Source organism: Salmo salar, chromosome 16 (genome assembly GCF_965601325.2).
Source record: "Salmo salar chromosome 16, fSalSal1, whole genome shotgun sequence".
NCBI classification, from domain to species: domain Eukaryota; kingdom Metazoa; phylum Chordata; class Actinopteri; order Salmoniformes; family Salmonidae; genus Salmo; species Salmo salar.
Window position 1 is genome coordinate 87,958,765 of NC_138306.1, and position 21,077 is coordinate 87,979,841.

At 46.1% G+C, this 21,077-nt stretch overlaps 1 protein-coding gene across 1 annotated transcript in view; it reads right to left on the reverse strand.

Annotated features, from left to right (window-relative positions):
* The window catches only part of LOC106574831 (vacuolar protein sorting-associated protein 8 homolog), a 207,546-nt gene that overhangs the window by 113,150 nt on the left and 73,319 nt on the right, over positions 1-21,077 (reverse strand). The window contains 4 exon segments of the mRNA XM_082963149.1: positions 1,324-1,404; positions 1,507-1,614; positions 4,768-4,827; positions 9,483-9,636. Coding sequence (XP_082819275.1) covers positions 1,324-1,404; positions 1,507-1,614; positions 4,768-4,827; positions 9,483-9,636 — 403 coding nt within the window.

Here is a 21,077-nt window from a genome sequence, read left to right on the forward strand (position 1 = left end):
GAGACAGGGGGTGAAGGAGAGGGATAATAACAGAGACAGGAGGTGAAGGAGAAGGATAATAACAGAGAGGCAGGAGGTGAAGGAGAAGGATAATAACAGAGAGACAGGAGGTGAAGGAGAGGGATAATAACAGAGAGACAGGAGGTGAAGGAGAGGGATAATAACAGAGAGACAGGAGGTGAAGGAGAGGGATAATAACAGAGAGGCAGGAGGTGAAGGAGAGGGATAATAACAGAGAGACAGGAGGTGAAGGAGAAGGATAATAACAGAGACAGGGGGTGAAGGAGAGGGATAATAACAGAGAGGCAGGAGGTGAAGGAGAGGGATAATAACAGAGAGACAGGAGGTGAAGGAGAAGGATAATAACAGAGAGACAGGAGGTGAAGGAGAGGGATAATAACAGAGAGGCAGGAGGTGAAGGAGAGGGATAATAACAGAGAGGCAGGAGGTGAAGGAGAGGTATAATAACAGAGAGGCAGGAGGTGAAGGAGAGGGATAATAACAGAGAGACAGGAGGTGAAGGAGAAGGATAATAACAGAGACAGGAGGTGAAGGAGAGGTATAATAACAGAGAGGCAGGAGGTGAAGGAGAGGGATAATAACAGAGAGGCAGGAGGTGAAGGAGAGGGATAATAACAGAGAGGCAGGAGGTGAAGGAGAGGGATAATAACAGAGAGACAGGAGGTGAAGGAGAGGGATAATAACAGAGAGGCAGGAGGTGAAGGAGAGGGATAATAACAGAGAGGCAGGAGGTGAAGGAGAGGGATAATAACAGAGAGGCAGGAGGTGAAGGAGAGGGATAATAACAGAGAGGCAGGAGGTGAAGGAGAGGGATAATAACAGAGAGACAGGAGGTGAAGGAGAGGGATAATAACAGAGAGACAGGAGGTGAAGGAGAGGGATAATAACAGAGAGACAGGAGGTGAAGGAGAGGGATAATAACAGAGAGACAGGAGGTGAAGGAGAGGGATAATAACAGAGAGACAGGAGGTGAAGGAGAGGGATAATAACAGAGAGGCAGGAGGTGAAGGAGAGGGATAATAACAGAGAGGCAGAGCCAGAGACAGAAAGCGCGACAGAACAAGGCGATCATGGGTAAATTGTGACTGTCTGACTGATCTACAAATAATACTGAGTAGTTATTTATAATGCAAGGTGATTTGTACATCAGTCAGTCTCGACTAAACATGTAAAGTCAACTGCAACGTTAAACACGCCCATTCAGTTAGGATCAGAGGAAGGAACGGAGAAGGGCGTTAAAAAAACAAGAGATGTGGCCTGTAAAGTAAAACAGATCCTGAAGTGACATCATGCGACACTTACATTCAGACTGATGATGTCACAGTTCAGCTGCAGCTGTCTTTGCTTGATGACATGGATGGTTCCGGTCTCATCCTTCTTCACCTGGACACAAACAGTCAGTCAATCAACAGGACAGTCTATTGTTATTGTTTACTAAACAAGGAATAATGGTAACCAGGAAGTAAACAGGAAGTGAGGTGTTACCAGCAGGAAGTGTATGGTGTCTCCTCTGCAGAATGCCAGGACAGGGTTGACCACCTTCTGAACGGGGACAAACTGCCAGGCTAGCTGGGGAACACTGGTCGGGTCCGTCTGCAACAACAACATTAGACAGGTCTTATTCATATCTGTGTCCCAAATGGCACCCTATTCCCTTTATAGTGCACTACTTTAGACCAGGGCAAATGACACCCTAGTCCCTTTATAGTGCACTACTTTAGACCAGGGCAAATAACACCCTAGTCCCTTTATAGTGCACTACTTTAGAGCAGGGCAAATGACACCCTAGTCCCTTTATAGTGCACTACTTTAGAGCAGGGTGCCATTTCTAGCCCTTCCAATAGGACAGCCAACGCAGGGTGAGTACTGTGGTGTATAAATGGTTACCAGGGTGTAGTGTGTATCAGCGAGGTGGGTGCTACAGACTGCTGGTGGATGAGGTAAATAACCCTCATACAAAGATCCAAGACGAGTGCCTAGGGGCCAGGGGCCAGGGCTTAGGACCAAGGGTTTGTTTGAACAAATGGGTTCTCCAACAATGTCCTCCAGCCTTTACAAAATCAGCGTCCTTTATATTCTCTCTGCCTGCTGTATGTGAACAAAACCTTATTACTGGCACAACCGCAGTGTATGATGAAGACTGATGTACTTTAATCAGTTCAGCAAATAGCTGAATCTTTATACAATGAATAGAAATTACAGGGCCTTTGTCCTGTTCTGTTCCTAGCCAGGCAGCGTCTATTGTGTCCCCCCAGCCTCCAATCTCCTGTTCTGTTCCTAGCCAGGCAGCGTCTATTGTGTTCCCCCCCCAGCCTCCATTCTCCTGTTCTGTTCCTAGCCAGGCAGCGTCTATTGTGTCCCCCCAGCCTCCAAACTCCTGTTCTGTTCCTAGCCAGGCAGCGTCTATTGTGTCCCCCCAGCCTCCAATCTCCTGTTCTGTTCCTAGCCAGGCAGCGTCTATTGTGTTCCCCCCCCAGCCTCCAATCTCCTGTTCTGTTCCTAGCCAGGCAGCGTCTATTGTGTCCCCCCAGCCTCCAATCTCCTGTTCTGTTCCTAGCCAGGCAGCGTCTATTGTGTTCCCCCCCCAGCCTCTAATCTCCTGTTCTGTTCCTAGCCAGGCAGCGTCTATTGTGTCCCCCCAGCCTCCAATCTCCTGTTCTGTTCCTAGCCAGACAGCGTCTATTGTGTCCCCCCAGCCTCCAATCTCCTGTTCTGTTCCTAGCCAGGCAGCGTCTATTGTGTCCTCCCAGCCTCCAATCTCCTGTTCTGTTCCTAGCCAGGCAGCGTCTATTGTGTTCCCCCCAGCCTCCAATCTCCTTTTCTGTTCCTAGCCAGGCAGCGTCTATTGTGTTCCCTCCCCCCAGCCTCCAATCTCCTGTTCTGTTCCTAGCCAGGCAGCGTCTATTGTGTTCCCCCAGCCTCCAATCTCCTGTTCTGTTCCTAGCCAGACAGCGTCTATTGTGTCCCCCCAGCCTCCAATCTCCTGTTCTGTTCCTAGCCAGGCAGCGTCTATTGTGTCCCCCCAGCCTCCAATCTCCTGTTCTGTTCCTAGCCAGGCAGCGTCTATTGTGTCCCCCCAGCCTCCAATCTCCTGTTCTGTTCCTAGCCAGGCAGCGTCTATTGTGTCCCCCCAGCCTCCAATCTCCTGTTCTGTTCCTAGACAGGCAGCGTCTATTGTGTCCCCCCAGCCTCCAATCTCCTGTTCTGTTCCTAGCCAGGCAGCGTCTATTGTGTCCCCCCCAGCCTCCAATCTCCTGTTCTGTTCCTAGCCAGGCAGCGTCTATTGTGTTCCCCCCCCAGCCTCCAATCTCCTGTTCTGTTCCTAGCCAGGCAGCGTCTATTGTGTCCCCCCAGCCTCCAATCTCCTGTTCTGTTCCTAGCCAGGCAGCGTCTATTGTGTTCCCCCCCCCCCAGCCTCCAATCTCCTGTTCTGTTCCTAGCCAGACAGCGTCTATTGTGTCCCCCCCAGCCTCCAATCTCCTGTTCTGTTCCTAGCCAGGCAGAGTCTATTGTGTCCCCCCAGCCTCCAATCTTCTGTTCTGTTCCTAGCCAGGCAGCGTCTATTGTGTCCCCCCAGCCTCCAATCTCCTTTTCTGTTCCTAGCCAGACAGCGTCTATTGTGTTCCCCCCCAGCCTCCAATCTCCTGTTCTGTTCCTAGCCAGGCAGCGTCTATTGTGTTCCCCCCCAGCCTCCAATCTCCTGTTCTGTTCCTAGCCAGGCAGCGTCTATTGTGTTCCCTCCCAGCCTCCAATCTCCTGTTCTGTTCCTAGCCAGACAGCGTCTATTGTGTTCCCTCCCAGCCTCCAATCTCCTGTTCTGTTCCTAGCCAGGCAGCGTCTATTGTGTCCCCCCAGCCTCCAATCTCCTGTTCTGTTCCTAGCCAGGCAGCGTCTATTGTGTCCCCCCAGCCTCCAATCTCCTGTTCTGTTCCTAGCCAGGCAGCGTCTATTGTGTTCCCCCCCAGCCTCCAATCTCCTGTTCTGTTCCTAGCCAGGCAGTGTCTATTGTGTTCCCCCAGCCTCCAATCTCCTGTTCTGTTCCTAGCAACTAGGCATGTTATGTTTGTGACATTCAAGGATAACGACACAGAGAAAGGGTTGTGAGGGAGAGGGGGAAGAGAGGTCAGAGAAGGATAACGACACAGAGAAAGGGTTGTGAGGGAGAGGGGGAAGAGAGGTCAGAGAAGGATAACGAGACAGAGAAAGGGTTGTGAGGGAGAGGGGGAAGAGAGGTCAGAGAAGGATAACGACACAGAGAAAGGGTTGTGAGGGAGAGGGGGAAGAGAGGTCAGAGAAGGATAACGAGACAGAGAAAGGGTTGTGAGGGAGAGGGGGAAGAGAGGTCAGAGAAGGATAACGAGACAGAGAAAGGGTTGTGAGGGAGAGGGGGAAGAGAGGTCAGAGAAGGATAACGACACAGAGAAAGGGTTGTGAGGGAGAGGGGGAAGAGAGGTCAGAGAAGGATAACGAGACAGAGAAAGGGTTGTGAGGGAGAGGGGGAAGAGAGGTCAGAGAAGGATAACGAGACAGAGAAAGGGTTGTGAGGGAGAGGGGGAAGAGAGGTCAGAGAAGGATAACGAGACAGAGAAAGGGTTGTGAGGGAGAGGGGGAAGAGAGGTCAGAGAAGGATAACGAGACAGAGAAAGGGTTGTGAGGGAGAGGGGGAAGAGAGGTCAGAGAAGGATAACGACACAGAGAAAGGGTTGTGAGGGAGAGGGGGAAAGGCCTAGATGAGAGAAGGGGTACCTTGCCATAGGGAAATGTCATCCACACTTTGAGAGAAGGCTTCAGTCCGATCACTAGAATCTGAAAGGAACAACATCGTGTTGACAAATATTCTCAGTGGAACTGAAGAGCAAGACAAAAATAACAATGACATAGTTACTGTTAACTGTAGGGTGTGAATGTCATGTATCACCCAGTATAGAACAGACTGTAGGGTGTGAATGTCATGTATCACCCAGTATAGAACAGACTGTAGGGTGTGAAAGACATGTATCACCCAGTATAGAACAGACTGTAGGGTGTGAATGTCATGTATCACCCAGTATAGAACAGACTGTAGGGTGTGAAAGACATGTATCACCCAGTATAGAACAGACTGTAGGGTGTGAATGTCATGTATCACCCAGTATAGAACAGACTGTAGGGTGTGAATGTCATGTATCACCCAGTATAGAACAGACTGTAGGGTGTGAAAGACATGTATCACCCAGTATAGAACAGACTGTAGGGTGTGAATGTCATGTATCACCCAGTATAGAACAGACTGTAGGGTGTGAATGTCATGTATCACCCAGTATAGAACAGACTGTAGGGTGTGAAAGACATGTATCACCCAGTATAGAACAGACTGTAGGGTGTGAATGTCATGTATCACCCAGTATAGAACAGACTGTAGGGTGTGAAAGACATGTATCACCCAGTATAGAACAGACTGTAGGGTGTGAATGTCATGTATCACCCAGTATAGAACAGACTGTAGGGTGTGAATGTCATGTATCACCCAGTATAGAACAGACTGTAGGGTGTGAAAGACATGTATCACCCAGTATAGAACAGACTGTAGGGTGTGAATGTCATGTATCACCCAGTATAGAACAGACTGTAGGGTGTGAATGTCATGTATCACCCAGTATAGAACAGACTGTAGGGTGTGAATGTCATGTATCACCCAGTATAGAACAGACTGTAGGGTGTGAATGTCATGTATCACCCAGTATAGAACAGACTGTAGGGTGTGAATGACATGTATCACCCAGTATAGAACAGACTGTAGGGTGTGAATGTCATGTATCACCCAGTATAGAACAGACTGTAGGGTGTGAATGTCATGTATCACCCAGTATAGAACAGACTGTAGGGTGTGAATGTCATGTATCACCCAGTATAGAACAGACTGTAGGGTGTGAAAGACATGTATCACCCAGTATAGAACAGACTGTAGGGTGTGAATGTCATGTATCACCCAGTATAGAACAGACTGTAGGGTGTGAATGTCATGTATCACCCAGTATAGAACAGACTGTAGGGTGTGAATGTCATGTATCACCCAGTATAGAACAGACTGTAGGGTGTGAATGTCATGTATCACCCAGTATAGAACAGACTGTAGGGTGTGAATGTCATGTATCACCCAGTATAGAACAGACTGTAGGGTGTGAATGTCATGTATCACCCAGTATAGAACAGACTGTAGGGTGTGAATGTCATGTGTCACCCAGTATAGAACAGACTGTAGGGTGTGAAAGACATGTATCACCCAGTATAGAACAGACTGTAGGGTGTGAAAGACATGTATCACCCAGTATAGAACAGACTGTAGGGTGTGAATGTCATGTGTCACCCAGTATAGAACAGACTGTAGGGTGTGAATGTCATGTATCACCCAGTATAGAACAGACTGTAGGGTGTGAATGTCATGTGTCACCCAGTATAGAACAGACTGTAGGGTGTGAATGTCATGTATCACCCAGTATAGAACAGACTGTAGGGTGTGAATGTCATGTATCACCCAGTATAGAACAGACTGTAGGGTGTGAATGTCATGTATCACCCAGTATAGAAAAGACTGTAGGGTGTGAATGTCATGTATCACCCAGTATAGAACAGACTGTAGGGTGTGAAAGACATGTATCACCCAGTATAGAACAGACTGTAGGGTGTGAATGTCATGTATCACCCAGTATAGAACAGACTGTAGGGTGTGAAAGACATGTATCACCCAGTATAGAACAGACTGTAGGGTGTGAATGTCATGTATCACCCAGTATAGAACAGACTGTAGGGTGTGAATGTCATGTATCACCCAGTATAGAACAGACTGTAGGGTGTGAATGTCATGTATCACCCAGTATAGAACAGACTGTAGGGTGTGAATGTCATGTATCACCCAGTATAGAACAGACTGTAGGGTGTGAATGACATGTATCACCCAGTATAGAACAGACTGTAGGGTGTGAATGTCATGTATCACCCAGTATAGAACAGACTGTAGGGTGTGAATGTCATGTATCACCCAGTATAGAACAGACTGTAGGGTGTGAAAGACATGTATCACCCAGTATAGAACAGACTGTAGGGTGTGAATGTCATGTATCACCCAGTATAGAACAGACTGTAGGGTGTGAAAGACATGTATCACCCAGTATAGAACAGACTGTAGGGTGTGAAAGACATGTATCACCCAGTATAGAACAGACTGTAGGGTGTGAATGACATGTATCACCCAGTATAGAACAGACTGTAGGGTGTGAAAGACATGTATCACCCAGTATAGAACAGACTGTAGGGTGTGAATGTCATGTATCACCCAGTATAGAACAGACTGTAGGGTGTGAAAGACATGTATCACCCAGTATAGAACAGACTGTAGGGTGTGAATGACATGTATCACCCAGTATAGAACAGACTGTAGGGTGTGAAAGACATGTATCACCCAGTATAGAACAGACTGTAGGGTGTGAATGACATGTATCACCCAGTATAGAACAGACTGTAGGGTGTGAAAGACATGTGTCACCCAGTATAGAACAGACTGTAGGGTGTGAAAGACATGTATCACCCAGTATAGAACAGACTGTAGGGTGTGAATGACATGTATCACCCAGTATAGAACAGACTGTAGGGTGTGAAAGACACCCAGTATAGAACAGACTGTAGGGTGTGAAAGACACCCAGTATAGAACAGACTGTAGGGTGTAGTGTGTCGGGTGTAGTGTGTAGGGTGTAGGGTGTAGTGTGTAGGGTGTAGTGTGTGTAGGGTGTAGTGTGTAGTGTGTGTAGGGTGTAGTGTGTAGTGTGTGTAGGGTGTAGTGTGTAGTGTGTGTGTAGGGTGTAGGGTGTGTAGGGTGTAGTGTGTGTAGGGTGTAGTGTGTGTAGGGTGTAGTGTGTGTAGGGTGTAGTGTGTGTAGGGTGTAGTGTGTGTAGGGTGTAGTGTGTGTGTAGGGTGTACGGTGTAGTGTGTGTAGGGTGTAGTGTGTGTAGGGTGTAGTGTGTAGTGTGTGTAGGGTGTAGTGTGTGTAGGGTGTAGAGTGTAGGGTGTGTAGTGTGTGTAGTGTGTAGTGTGTGTAGGGTGTAGTGTGTGTAGGGTGTAGGGTGTGTAGTGTGTAGTGGGTGTAGTGTGTGTAGGGTGTGTGTAGTGTGTAGGGTGTAGTGTGTAGTGTGTAGGGTGTAGTGTGTGTAGTGTGTAGTGTGTAGTGTGTAGGGTGTAGTGTGTGTAGTGTGTGTAGTGTGTAGTGTGTAGGGTGTGTAGTGTGTAGTGTGTAGTGGGTGTAGGGTGTGTAGGGTGTGTGTAGTGTGTGTAGTGTGTAGGGTGTAGGGTGTAGTGTGTAGGGTGTAGTGTGTAGGGTGTAGTGTGTGTAGTGTGTGTAGTGTGTAGGGTGTAGTGTGTAGTGTGTAGGGTGTAGGGTGTATAGGACAGGATCATCAACCAGACTCAGCTGCAGGGATAGTTTTTCTGGAGCGGACGGTCAGGGGGCCGGAACAGAATTACAAATCATTTGTAGACTGCAAATTGACCGCAAGAAGCCCAAACAGATATAACATTTGACTTAAACATAATAATTTCAAACCTTGCTTACATTTTGTATACGATCACGTACACTCCCTGGCCAGTTTATTAGGTAAACCCATCCAGAACAATTGGTATCAACCTTGGCTGCTTATACCAAATCCTGACTGCCATCGGCATGACGAAACATTCATCAGACCAGGCTATGTTTTTCCACTACTTAATTGTCCAGTGCGCTGGCGTTCCCACTGGAGCCTCTTCTTCTGGTGTTTATCTGATAGGAGTGGAACCCCGTGTGGTCGTCTGCTGCAGTAGCCCGTCTGTGACAAGGAGCGACGAGTTGTGCCTTCCGGGATGCCGTTCAGATGCCATTATTTGCTTGTTTGTGGCAAGCCTGTTAGTTCCCACGATTCTTACCATTCTCCTTCAACCTCTCATCAACGAGCTGTTTTCGCTCACAGGACTTCCGCTGACTGGATGTTTTGTTTGTCACACCATTCTCCGTAAACACTAGAGTGTCGTGCGTGAAAGCCCAGGAGGCTGTCCGTTTCTGAGCCCGGGGAACCAATGATCTTACTACGCTCCGAGTCACTTAGGTCGTTTTGACCATTCTAACGTTCAATCCAACAGTAACTGAATGCCTTGATGCCTGCTTTATACAGCAAGCCACATGACTCACTGTCTGTAGGAGCAATCCATTTGTGAACAGGGTGGTGTACCTAATAAACTGGCCACCCAGTGTATCCCTCTCTATAATGTATAGGAATACTAGGGAACAGATTTCCAAAATTAAAATCATTTGGAGCTGATTTGCTGGTGCTTTTACATTTTTTTTAATTTATCTCCAACAATAAAACATTTTAATAAAAATAAGTTGTATTTTTTGGCTCAGAAAACTAGTGGGGCTAAATAATTGGCGCCAGTTGGGGAAACCTGGTATAGGGTTTACCTTAGTAAGAGAGGCCATGGCCAGTAGAGAGTACGGTGTGATGGGGTGATCCTTCAGGTCCGGGCCAGTAAGAAGAGGCTCCACATTACACACCTCCCCCTTAGAGCCACTGAACAGACAACGAGACTCACATGTACGCATCCCCATCAACCTCCTACACGCAGAGAGAGAGAGAGAGAGAGAGAGAGAGAGAGAGAGAGAGAGAGAGAGAGAGAGAGACAGAAGGGGGGAGAGAGCGCGAGAGAGAGAGACAGGAGGGAGGAGGGGGAGAGAAAGAGAGACAGAGGGAGAGAGAGAGAGAGGAGGGGGGAGAGAGAGACAGAGAGAGAGGAGGGGGGAAGGGGGAGAGAGAGACAGAGAGACAGGAGGGGGGAGAGAGGCAGAGAGAGAGAGAGAGACAGGAGGGGGGAGGGGAGAGAGAGAGGAGGGGGGAGAGAGGCAGAGAGAGAGTGAGACAGGAGGGAGGAGAGAGAGAGACAGGAGGGAGGAGGGGGAGAGAAAGAGAGACAGAGGGAGAGAGAGAGAGAGAGAGAGAGACAGGAGGGAGGAGGGGGAGAGAAAGAGAGATAGAGGGGAGAGAGAGAGAGAGGAGGGGGGAGAGAAAGAGAGACAGAGAGAGAGGAGGGGGGAAGGGGGAGAGAGAGGAGGGAGGGGGGGAAAGAGAGGAGGGGAGAGAGAGACTAACAAAATAAACATAACATAACTTCAGTCACAAAGTAGGTTTGTGGTTCATTATGACAATATTGAATATCCTATTTCCCCTAAAGCCCTCAGATTCTGACATACACAAATGCAGTACAGAACAGAATTGTTAGTCCCAAATGGCACCCTATGGGCCCTGGTCAGATGTAGTGCACTTTATAGGGAATAAGGTGCCATTTGGGACACAAGCTTAGAGAAGCCAGAAAAACGAAAAAGTACTTCTCCCCCATTTCCATTAATCTGACCTGAATAAGAGAGACAGCTTTGTATAATAATGTCTAACTGAGCAGGGGTCATTCTGTCTCCCTGTAATACCTCATTACACACACACTCCCTGTAATACCTCATTAAAATAATGTACTGTTAGACTGTGGTTACAGATAGTGACAGGGGTGCTTGAATGTATAACTAATAGGAAGACAATGTGAGGGTCAAAAATAAACCAGCCACACTGCCTTCAGAAAGTATTCACACCCCTCGACTTTCTCCACATTCTGTTGTTACAGTCTGAATTTAAAATGGATTCCATTCAGATGTTTTTGTCACTAGCCTACCCACAATACCCCATAATGTCAAAGTAGATTGTTTGGGGGGGGGGGGGGAAAGCAGACATTCAATATCCCTTTCAGCATGGTGAAGTTATTAATTACACTATGGATGGTGTCACTACAAAGATACAGGCATCCCTCCTAACTCAGTTGCGGGAGACGAAGGAAAGTGCTCAGGGATTTCACCATGAGGCCAATGGTGACTTTAAAATGGTTCCAGAGTTTAATGGCTGTGACAGGAGAAAACTGAGGATGGGTCGACAACATGGATGCTGTTTACAACAAGGCACTAATGTAATACTGCAACAACAAGACAAGCCATTACTGAGTACCCCTCTCCATATTTGAAAGCATAGTGGTGGCTGCATCATGTTATGAGTATGCTTGTCATCGTTCAGGATAAACAAATAAACGTAATGGAGTGAAACACAGACAACATCCCAGAGGAAAACCTGGTTCAGTCTGCTTTCCACCAGACACTGGGAGATGAATTCCGTCCACAACCGCCCACACCCAACCCTAACCCCACCCTAACCTAACCCCACCTTAACCCCACCCTAACCTAACCCCACGCACCCTAACCCCACCCGACCCTAACCTCACCTGACCCTAACCTCACCCTAACCCCACCCTAACCTAACCCCACCCGACCCTAACCCCACCTGACCCTAACCCCACCCTAACCTAACACAACCCGACCCTAACCCCACCCTAACCTAACCCGCTGTACAGTTACCCTTTTTTATCTTGAACATTTAATGCTGTTTTCTTCAACATTGATGTATTTAGTGAATATTTAGGCCTATTGAACAGTAGACTGATGATGCAGCTCTCTACTGCTCTTTCATCACGTTGAACCACCTTTCACCAAGTAGAATAAAAACATTTACATGTCTGGGCCTGTTATAGTCTGGGCCTGCTATTGTCCGTTAGAGTCTGGGCCTGATATAGTCTGGGCCTGTTATAGTCCGTTATAGTCTGGGCCAGTTATAGTCTGTTATAGACTGGGCCTGCTATAGTCCGTTATAGACGGGGACTGTTATAGTCCGTTATAGTCTGGGCCTGTTATAGTCCGTTATAGACTGGGCCTGTTATAGTCCGTTATAGTCTGGGCCTGTTATAGTCAGTTATAGTCTGGGCCTGTTATAGTCCGTTATAGACTGGGCATGCTATAGTCTGTTACAGACTGGGCCTGCTATAGTCTGTTACAGACTGGGCCTGCTATAGTCTGTTACAGACTGGGCCTGCTATAGTCTGTTACAGACTGGGCCTGCTATAGTCTGTTACAGACTGGGCCTGCTATAGTCTGTTACAGACTGGGCCTGCTATAGTCTGTTATAGACTGGGCCTGCTATAGTCTGTTATAGACTGGGACTGTTATAGTCTGTTATAGACTGGGCCTGTTATAGTCTGTTATAGACTGGGCCTGTTATAGTCTGTTATAGACTGGGCCTGTTATAGTCTGTTATAGACTGGGCCTGTAATAGTCTGTTATAGACTGGGCCTGTTATAGTCTGTTATAGTCTGGGCCTGTTATAGTCTGTTACAGACTGGGCCTGTTATAGTCTGTTATAGACTGGGCCTGTTATAGTCTGTTATAGACGGGGCCTGTTATAGACGGGGCCTGTTATAGTCAGTTATAGACGGGGCCTGCTATAGTCTGTTATAGTCTGGGCCTGTTATAGTCTGTTATAGACTGGGCCTGTTATAGTCTGTTATAGTCTGGGCCTGTTATAGTCTGTTATAGACTGGGAATATTATAGACTGTTATAGTCTGGGCCTGCTATAGTCTGTTATAGTCTGGGCCTGCTATAGTCTGTTATAGTCTGGGCCTGCTATAGTCTGTTATAGATGGGGCCTGTTATAGTCTGTTATAGACGGGGCCTGTTATAGTCTGTTATAGACTGGGACTGTTATAGTCTGTTATAGACTGGGACTGTTATAGTCTGTTATAGACTGGGCCTGTTATAGTCTGTTATAGACTGTTATAGACTGGGCCTGTTATAGTCTGTTATAGACTGGGCCTGCTATAGTCTGTTATAGTCTGGGCCTGTTATAGTCTGTTATAGACTGGGCCTGTTATAGTCTGTTATAGACTGTTATAGACTGGGCCTGTTATAGTCTGTTATACACTGGGCCTGTTATAGTCTGTTATAGACTGGGCCTGTTATAGTCTGTTATAGACGGGGCCTGTTATAGTCTGTTATAGACTGGGCCTGTTATAGACTGGGCCTGTTATAGACTGGGCCTGTTATAGTCTGTTATAGATGGGGCCTGTTATAGTCTGTTATAGACTGGGCCTGTTATAGTCTGTTATAGACTGGGCCTGTTATAGTCTGTTATAGACTGGGCCTGTTATAGTCTGTTATAGACTGGGCCTGTTATAGTCTGTTATAGACTGGGCCTGTTATAGTCTGTTATAGACTGGGCCTGTTATAGTCTGTTATAGACTGTTATAGTCTGTTATAGTCCGTTATAGTCTGGGCCTGTTATAGTCCGTTATAGTCTGGGCCTGCTATAGTCCGTTATAGACTGGGCCTGCTATAGTCTGTTACAGACTGGGCCTGCTATAGTCTGTTACAGACTGGGCCTGCTATAGTCTGTAACAGACTGGGCCTGCTATAGTCTGTTATAGACTGGGCCTGCTATATCTGTTATAGACTGGGCCTGTTATAGTCTGTTATAGACTGGGCCTGTTATAGTCTGTTATAGACTGGGCCTGTTATAGTCTGTTATAGACTGGGCCTGTTATAGTCTGTTATAGTCTGGGCCTGTTATAGTCTGTTATAGTCTGGACCTGTTATAGTCTGTTATAGACTGGGCCTGTTATAGACTGTTATAGACTGGGCCTGTTATAGTCTATTATAGACTGGGCCTGTTATAGTCTGTTATAGACTGGGCCTGTTATAGTCTGTTATAGACTGGGCCTGTTATAGTCTGTTATAGACTGGGCCTGTTATAGTCTGTTATAGACTGGGCCTGTTATAGTCTGTTATAGACTGTTATAGTCTGTTATAGTCCGTTATAGTCTGGGCCTGTTATAGTCCGTTATAGTCTGGGCATGCTATAGTCCGTTACAGACTGGGCCTGCTATAGTCCGTTACAGACTGGGCCTGCTATAGTCCGTTACAGACTGGGCCTGCTATAGTCTGTTACAGACTGGGCCTGCTATAGTCTGTTACAGACTGGGCCTGCTATATCTGTTATAGACTGGGCCTGTTATAGTCTGTTATAGACTGGGCCTGTTATAGTCTGTTACAGACTGGGCCTGTTATAGTCTGATATAGACTGGGCCTGTTATAGTCTGTTATAGACGGGGCCTGTTATAGACGGGGCCTGTTATAGTCTGTTATAGACGGGGCCTGCTATAGTCTGTTATAGTCTGGGCCTGTTATAGTCTGTTATAGACTGGGCCTGTTATAGTCTGTTATAGTCTGGGCCTGTTATAGTCTGTTATAGACTGGGCCTGTTATAGACTGTTATAGACTGGGCCTGTTATAGTCTGTTATAGACTGGGCCTGTTATAGTCTGTTATAGACTGTTATAGACTGGGACTGTTATAGTCTGTTATAGTCTGGGCCTGTTATAGTCTGTTATATTCTGGGCCTGCTATAGTCTGTTATATTCTGGGCCTGCTATAGTCTGTTATATTCTGGGCCTGCTATAGTCTGTTATAGACGGGGCCTGTTATAGTCTGTTATAGACTGGGCCTGCTATAGTCTGTTACAGACTGGGCCTGCTATAGTCTGTTATAGACTGGGCCTGCTATAGTCTGTTATAGACTGGGCCTGCTATAGTCTGTTATAGACTGGGCCTGTTATAGTCTGTTATAGACTGGGCCTGTTATAGTCTGTTATAGACTGGGCCTGTTATAGTCTGTTATAGACTGGGCCTGTAATAGTCTGTTATAGACTGGGCCTGTAATAGTCTGTTATAGTCTGGGCCTGTTATAGTCTGTTACAGACTGGGCCTGTTATAGTCTGTTATAGACTGGGCCTGTTATAGTCTGTTATAGACGGGGCCTGTTATAGACGGGGCCTGTTATAGTCTGTTATAGACGGGGCCTGCTATAGTCTGTTATAGTCTGGGCCTGTTATAGTCTGTTATAGACTGGGCCTGTTATAGTCTGGGCCTGTTATAGTCTGTTATAGACTGGGAATATTATAGACTGTTATAGACTGGGCCTGTTATAGTCTGTTATAGACTGGGCCTGTTATAGTCTGTTATAGACTGGGCCTGTTATAGTCTGTTATAGACTGGGCCTGTTATAGTCTGTTATAGACTGGGCCTGTTATAGTCTGTTATAGACTGTTATAGTCTGTTATAGTCCGTTATAGTCTGGGACTGTTATAGTCCGTTATAGTCTGGGCCTGCTATAGTCCGTTATAGACTGGGCCTGCTATAGTCTGTTACAGACTGGGCCTGCTATAGTCTGTTACAGACTGGGCCTGCTATAGTCTGTAACAGACTGGGCCTGCTATAGTCTGTTATAGACTGGGCCTGCTATATCTGTTATAGACTGGGCCTGTTATAGTCTGTTATAGACTGGGCCTGTTATAGTCTGTTATAGACTGGGCCTGTTATAGTCTGTTATAGTCTGGGCCTGTTATAGTCTGTTATAGACTGGGCCTGTTATAGACTGTTATAGACTGGGCCTGTTATAGTCTGTTATAGACTGGGCCTGTTATAGTCTGTTATAGACTGGGCCTGTTATAGTCTGTTATAGACTGGGCCTGTTATAGTCTGTTATAGACTGGGCCTGTTATAGTCTGTTATAGACTGGGCCTGTTATAGTCTGTTATAGACTGGGCCTGTTATAGTCTGTTATAGACTGTTATAGTCTGTTAAAGTCCGTTATAGTCTGGGCCTGTTATAGTCCGTTATAGACTGGGCCGGCTATAGTCCGTTACAGACTGGGCCTGCTATAGTCTGTTACAGACTGGGCCTGCTATAGTCTGTTACAGACTGGGCCTGCTATAGTCTGTTACAGACTGGGCCTGCTATAGTCTGTTACAGACTGGGCCTGATATAGTCTGTTATAGACTGGGCCTGCTATATCTGTTATAGACTGGGCCTGTTATAGTCTGTTATAGACTGGGCCTGTTATAGTCTGTTACAGACTGGGCCTGTTATAGTCTGTTACAGACTGGGCCTGTTATAGTCTGTTATAGACTGGGCCTGTTATAGTCTGTTATAGACGGGGCCTGTTATAGACGGGGCCTGTTATAGTCTGTTATAGTCTGGGCCTGCTATAGTCTGTTATAGTCTGGGCCTGTTATAGTCTGTTATAGACTGGGCCTGTTATAGTCTGTTATAGTCTGGGCCTGTTATAGTCTGTTATAGTCTGGGCCTGTTATAGTCTGTTATAGACTGGGCCTGTTATAGACTGTTATAGACTGGGCCTGTTATAGTCTGTTATAGACTGGGCCTGTTATAGTCTGTTATAGTCTGGGCCTGTTATAGTCTGTTATAGTCTGGGCCTGCTATAGTCTGTTATATTCTGGGCCTGCTATAGTCTGTTATAGTCTGGGCCTGCTATAGTCTGTTATAGACGGGGCCTGCTATAGTCTGTTATAGACTGGGCCTGCTATAGTCTGTTATAGACTGGGCCTGCTATAGTCTGTTATAGTCTGGGCCTGTTATAGTCTGTTATAGACGGGGCCTGTTATAGTCTGTTATAGACTGGGACTGTTATAGTCTGTTATAGACTGGGACTGTTATAGTCTGTTATAGACTGGGCCTGTTATAGTCTGTTATAGACTGGGCCTGTTATAGTCTGTTATAGACTGTTATAGACTGGGCCTGTTATAGTCTGTTATAGACGGGGCCTGTTATAGTCTGTTATAGACTGGGCCTGTTATAGTCTGGGCCTGTTATAGTCTGTTATAGACTGGGCCTGTTATAGACTGGGCTTGTTATAGTCAGTTATAGACTGGGCCTGTTATAGTCTGTTATAGACTGGGCCTGTTATAGTCTGGGCCTGTTATAGTCTGTTATAGACTGGGCCTGTTATAGTCTGTTATAGACTGGGCCTGTTATAGTCTGTTATAGTCTGGGCCTGTTATAGACTGGGCCTGTTATAGTCTGTTATAGTCTGGGCCTGTTATAGACTGGGCCTGTTATAGTCTGATATAGTCTGGGCCTGTTAGAGTCTGGGCCTGTTATAGTCTGTTATAGACTGGGCCTGTTATAGTCTGTTATAGTCTGGGCCTGTTATAGTCTGTTATAGTCTGGGCCTGTTATAGTCTGTTATAGACGTGGCCTGTTATAGTCTGTTATAGACTGGGCCTGTTATAGTCTGTTATAGACTGGGCCTGTTATAGTCTGTTATAGACTGGGCCTGTTATAGACTGGGCCTGTTATAGTCTGTTATAGACTGGGCCTGTTATAGTCTGTTATAGACTGGGCCTGTTATAGTCTGTTATAGACTGGGCCTGTTATAGTCTGTTATAGACTGGGCCTGTTATAGTCTGTTATAGACTGGGCCTGTTATAGTCTGTTATAGACTGGGCCTGTTATAGTCTGTTATAGTCTGGGCCTGTTATAGTCTGTTATAGACTGGGCCTGCTATAGTCTGTTATAGACTGGGCCTGCTATAGTCTGTTATAGACTGGGCCTGTTATAGTCTGTTATAGTCTGGGCCTGTTATAGTCTGTTGTAGACGTGGCCTGTTATAGTCTGTTATAGACTGGGCCTGTTATAGTCTGTTATAGACTGGGCCTGTTATAGTCTGTTATAGACTGGGCCTGTTATAGACTGGGCCTGTTATAGTCTGTTATAGTCTGGGCCTGTTATAGTCTGTTATAGACTTGGCCTGTTATAGTCTGTTACAGACTGGGCCTGTTATAGTCTGTTATAGACTGGGCCTGTTATAGTCTGTTATAGACGGGGCCTGTTATAGACGGGGCCTGTTATAGTCTGTTATAGTCTGGGCCTGCTATAGTCTGTTATAGTCTGGGCCTGTTATAGTCTGTTATAGACTGGGCCTGTTATAGTCTGTTATAGTCTGGGCCTGTTATAGTCTGTTATAGTCTGGGCCTGTTATAGTCTGTTATAGACTGGGCCTGTTATAGACTGTTATAGACTGGGCCTGTTATAGTCTGTTATAGACTGGGCCTGTTATAGTCTGTTATAGTCTGGGCCTGTTATAGTCTGTTATAGTCTGGGCCTGCTATAGTCTGTTATATTCTGGGCCTGCTATAGTCTGTTATAGTCTGGGCCTGCTATAGTCTGTTATAGACGGGGCCTGCTATAGTCTGTTATAGACTGGGCCTGCTATAGTCTGTTATAGACTGGGCCTGCTATAGTCTGTTATAGTCTGGGCCTGTTATAGTCTGTTATAGACGGGGCCTGTTATAGTCTGTTATAGACTGGGACTGTTATAGTCTGTTATAGACTGGGACTGTTATAGTCTGTTATAGACTGGGCCTGTTATAGTCTGTTATAGACTGGGCCTGTTATAGTCTGTTATAGACTGTTATAGACTGGGCCTGTTATAGTCTGTTATAGACGGGGCCTGTTATAGTCTGTTATAGACTGGGCCTGTTATAGTCTGGGCCTGTTATAGTCTGTTATAGACTGGGCCTGTTATAGACTGGGCTTGTTATAGTCAGTTATAGACTGGGCCTGTTATAGTCTGTTATAGACTGGGCCTGTTATAGTCTGGGCCTGTTATAGTCTGTTATAGACTGGGCCTGTTATAGTCTGTTATAGACTGGGCCTGTTATAGTCTGTTATAGTCTGGGCCTGTTATAGACTGGGCCTGTTATAGTCTGTTATAGTCTGGGCCTGTTATAGACTGGGCCTGTTATAGTCTGATATAGTCTGGGCCTGTTAGAGTCTGGGCCTGTTATAGTCTGTTATAGACTGGGCCTGTTATAGTCTGTTATAGTCTGGGCCTGTTATAGTCTGTTATAGTCTGGGCCTGTTATAGTCTGTTATAGACGTGGCCTGTTATAGTCTGTTATAGACTGGGCCTGTTATAGTCTGTTATAGACTGGGCCTGTTATAGTCTGTTATAGACTGGGCCTGTTATAGACTGGGCCTGTTATAGTCTGTTATAGACTGGGCCTGTTATAGTCTGTTATAGACTGGGCCTGTTATAGTCTGTTATAGACTGGGCCTGTTATAGTCTGTTATAGACTGGGCCTGTTATAGTCTGTTATAGACTGGGCCTGTTATAGTCTGTTATAGACTGGGCCTGTTATAGTCTGTTATAGTCTGGGCCTGTTATAGTCTGTTATAGACTTGGCCTGTTATAGTCTGTTATAGACTGGGCCTGCTATAGTCTGTTATAGTCTGGGCCTGTTATAGTCTGTTGTAGACGTGGCCTGTTATAGTCTGTTGTAGACGTGGCCTGTTATAGTCTGTTATAGACTGGGCCTGTTATAGTCTGTTATAGACTGGGCCTGTTATAGTCTGTTATAGACTGGGCCTGTTATAGACTGGGCCTGTTATAGTCTGTTATAGTCTGGGCCTGTTATAGTCTGTTATAGACTTGGCCTGTTATAGTCTGTTATAGACTGGGCCAGTTATAGACTGGGCCTGTTATAGTCTGTTATAGACTGGGCCTGTTATAGTCTGTTATAGACTGGGCCTGTTATAGTCTGTTATAGTCTGGGCCTGTTATAGTCTGTTATAGACTGGGCCTGCTATAGTCTGTTATAGACTGGGCCTGTTATAGTCTGTTATAGTCTGGGCCTGTTATAGTCTGTTGTAGACGTGGCCTGTTATAGTCTGTTATAGACTGGGCCTGTTATAGTCTGTTATAGACTGGGCCTGTTATAGTCTGTTATAGACTGGGCCTGTTATAGACTGGGCCTGTTATAGTCTGTTATAGACTGGGCCTGTTATAGTCTGTTATAGTCTGTTATAGTCTGGGCCTGTTATAGTCTGTTATAGACTTGGCCTGTTATAGTCTGTTATAGACTGGGCCAGTTATAGACTGGGCCTGTTATAGTCTGTTATAGACTGGGCCTGTTATAGTCTGTTATAGACTGGGCCTGTTATAGTCTGTTATAGTCTGTTATAGTCTGGGCCTGTTATAGTCTGTTATAGACTTGGCCTGTTATAGTCTGTTATAGACTGGGCCTGCTATAGTCTGTTATAGACTGGGCCTGTTATAGTCTGTTATAGTCTGGGCCTGTTATAGTCTGTTGTAGACGTGGCCTGTTATAGTCTGTTATAGACTGGGCCTGTTATAGTCTGTTATAGACTGGGCCTGTTATAGTCTGTTATAGACTGGGCCTGTTATAGACTGGGCCTGTTATAGTCTGTTATAGACTGGGCCTGTTATAGTCTGTTATAGACTGGGCCTGTTATAGTCTGTTATAGACGGGGCCTGTTATAGTCTGTTATAGACGGGGCCTGTTATAGTCTGTTATAGACTGGGCCTGTTATAGTCTGTTATAGACTGGGCCTGTTATAGTCTGTTATAGACTGGGCCTGTTATAGTCTGTTATAGACTGGGCCTGTTATAGTCTGTTATAGACTGGGCCTGTTATAGTCTGTTATAGACTGGGCCTGTTATAGTCTGTTATAGACGGGGCCTGTTATAGTCTGTTATAGACGGGGCCTGTTATAGTCTGTTATAGACTGGGCCTGTTATAGTCTGTTATAGACTGGGCCTGTTATAGTCTGTTATAGACTGGGCCTGTTATAGTCTGTTATAGACTGGGCCAGTTATAGTCTGTTATAGACTGGGCCAGTTATAGACTGGCCCTGTTATAGTCTGTTATAGACTGGGCCTGTTATAGTCTGTTATAGACGGGGCCTGTTATAGTCTGTTATAGACTGGGCCTGTTATAGTCTGTTATAGACTGGGCCTGTTATAGTCTGTTATAGACTGGGCCTGTTATAGTCTGTTACAGACTGGGCCTGTTATAGTCTGTTATAGACTGGGCCTGTTATAGTCTGTTATAGACGGGGCCTGTTATAGACAGGGCCTGCTATAGTCCGTTATAGACTGGGCCTGCTATAGTCCGTTATAGACTGGGCCTGCTATAGTCCGTTACAGACTGGGCCTGCTATAGTCCGTTACAGACTGGGCCTGCTATAGTCTGTTACAGACAGGGCCTGCTATAGTCTGTTACAGACTGGGCCTGCTATAGTCTGTAACAGACTGGGCCTGCTATAGTCTGTAACAGACTGGGCCTGCTATAGTCTGTTATAGACTGGGCCTGCTATATCTGTTATAGACTGGGCCTGTTATAGTCTGTTATAGACTGGGCCTGTTATAGTCTGTTATAGTCTGGGCCTGTTATAGTCTGTTATAGTCTGGGCCTGTTATAGTCTGTTATAGACTGGGCCTGTTATAGACTGTTATAGACTGGGCCTGTTATAGTCT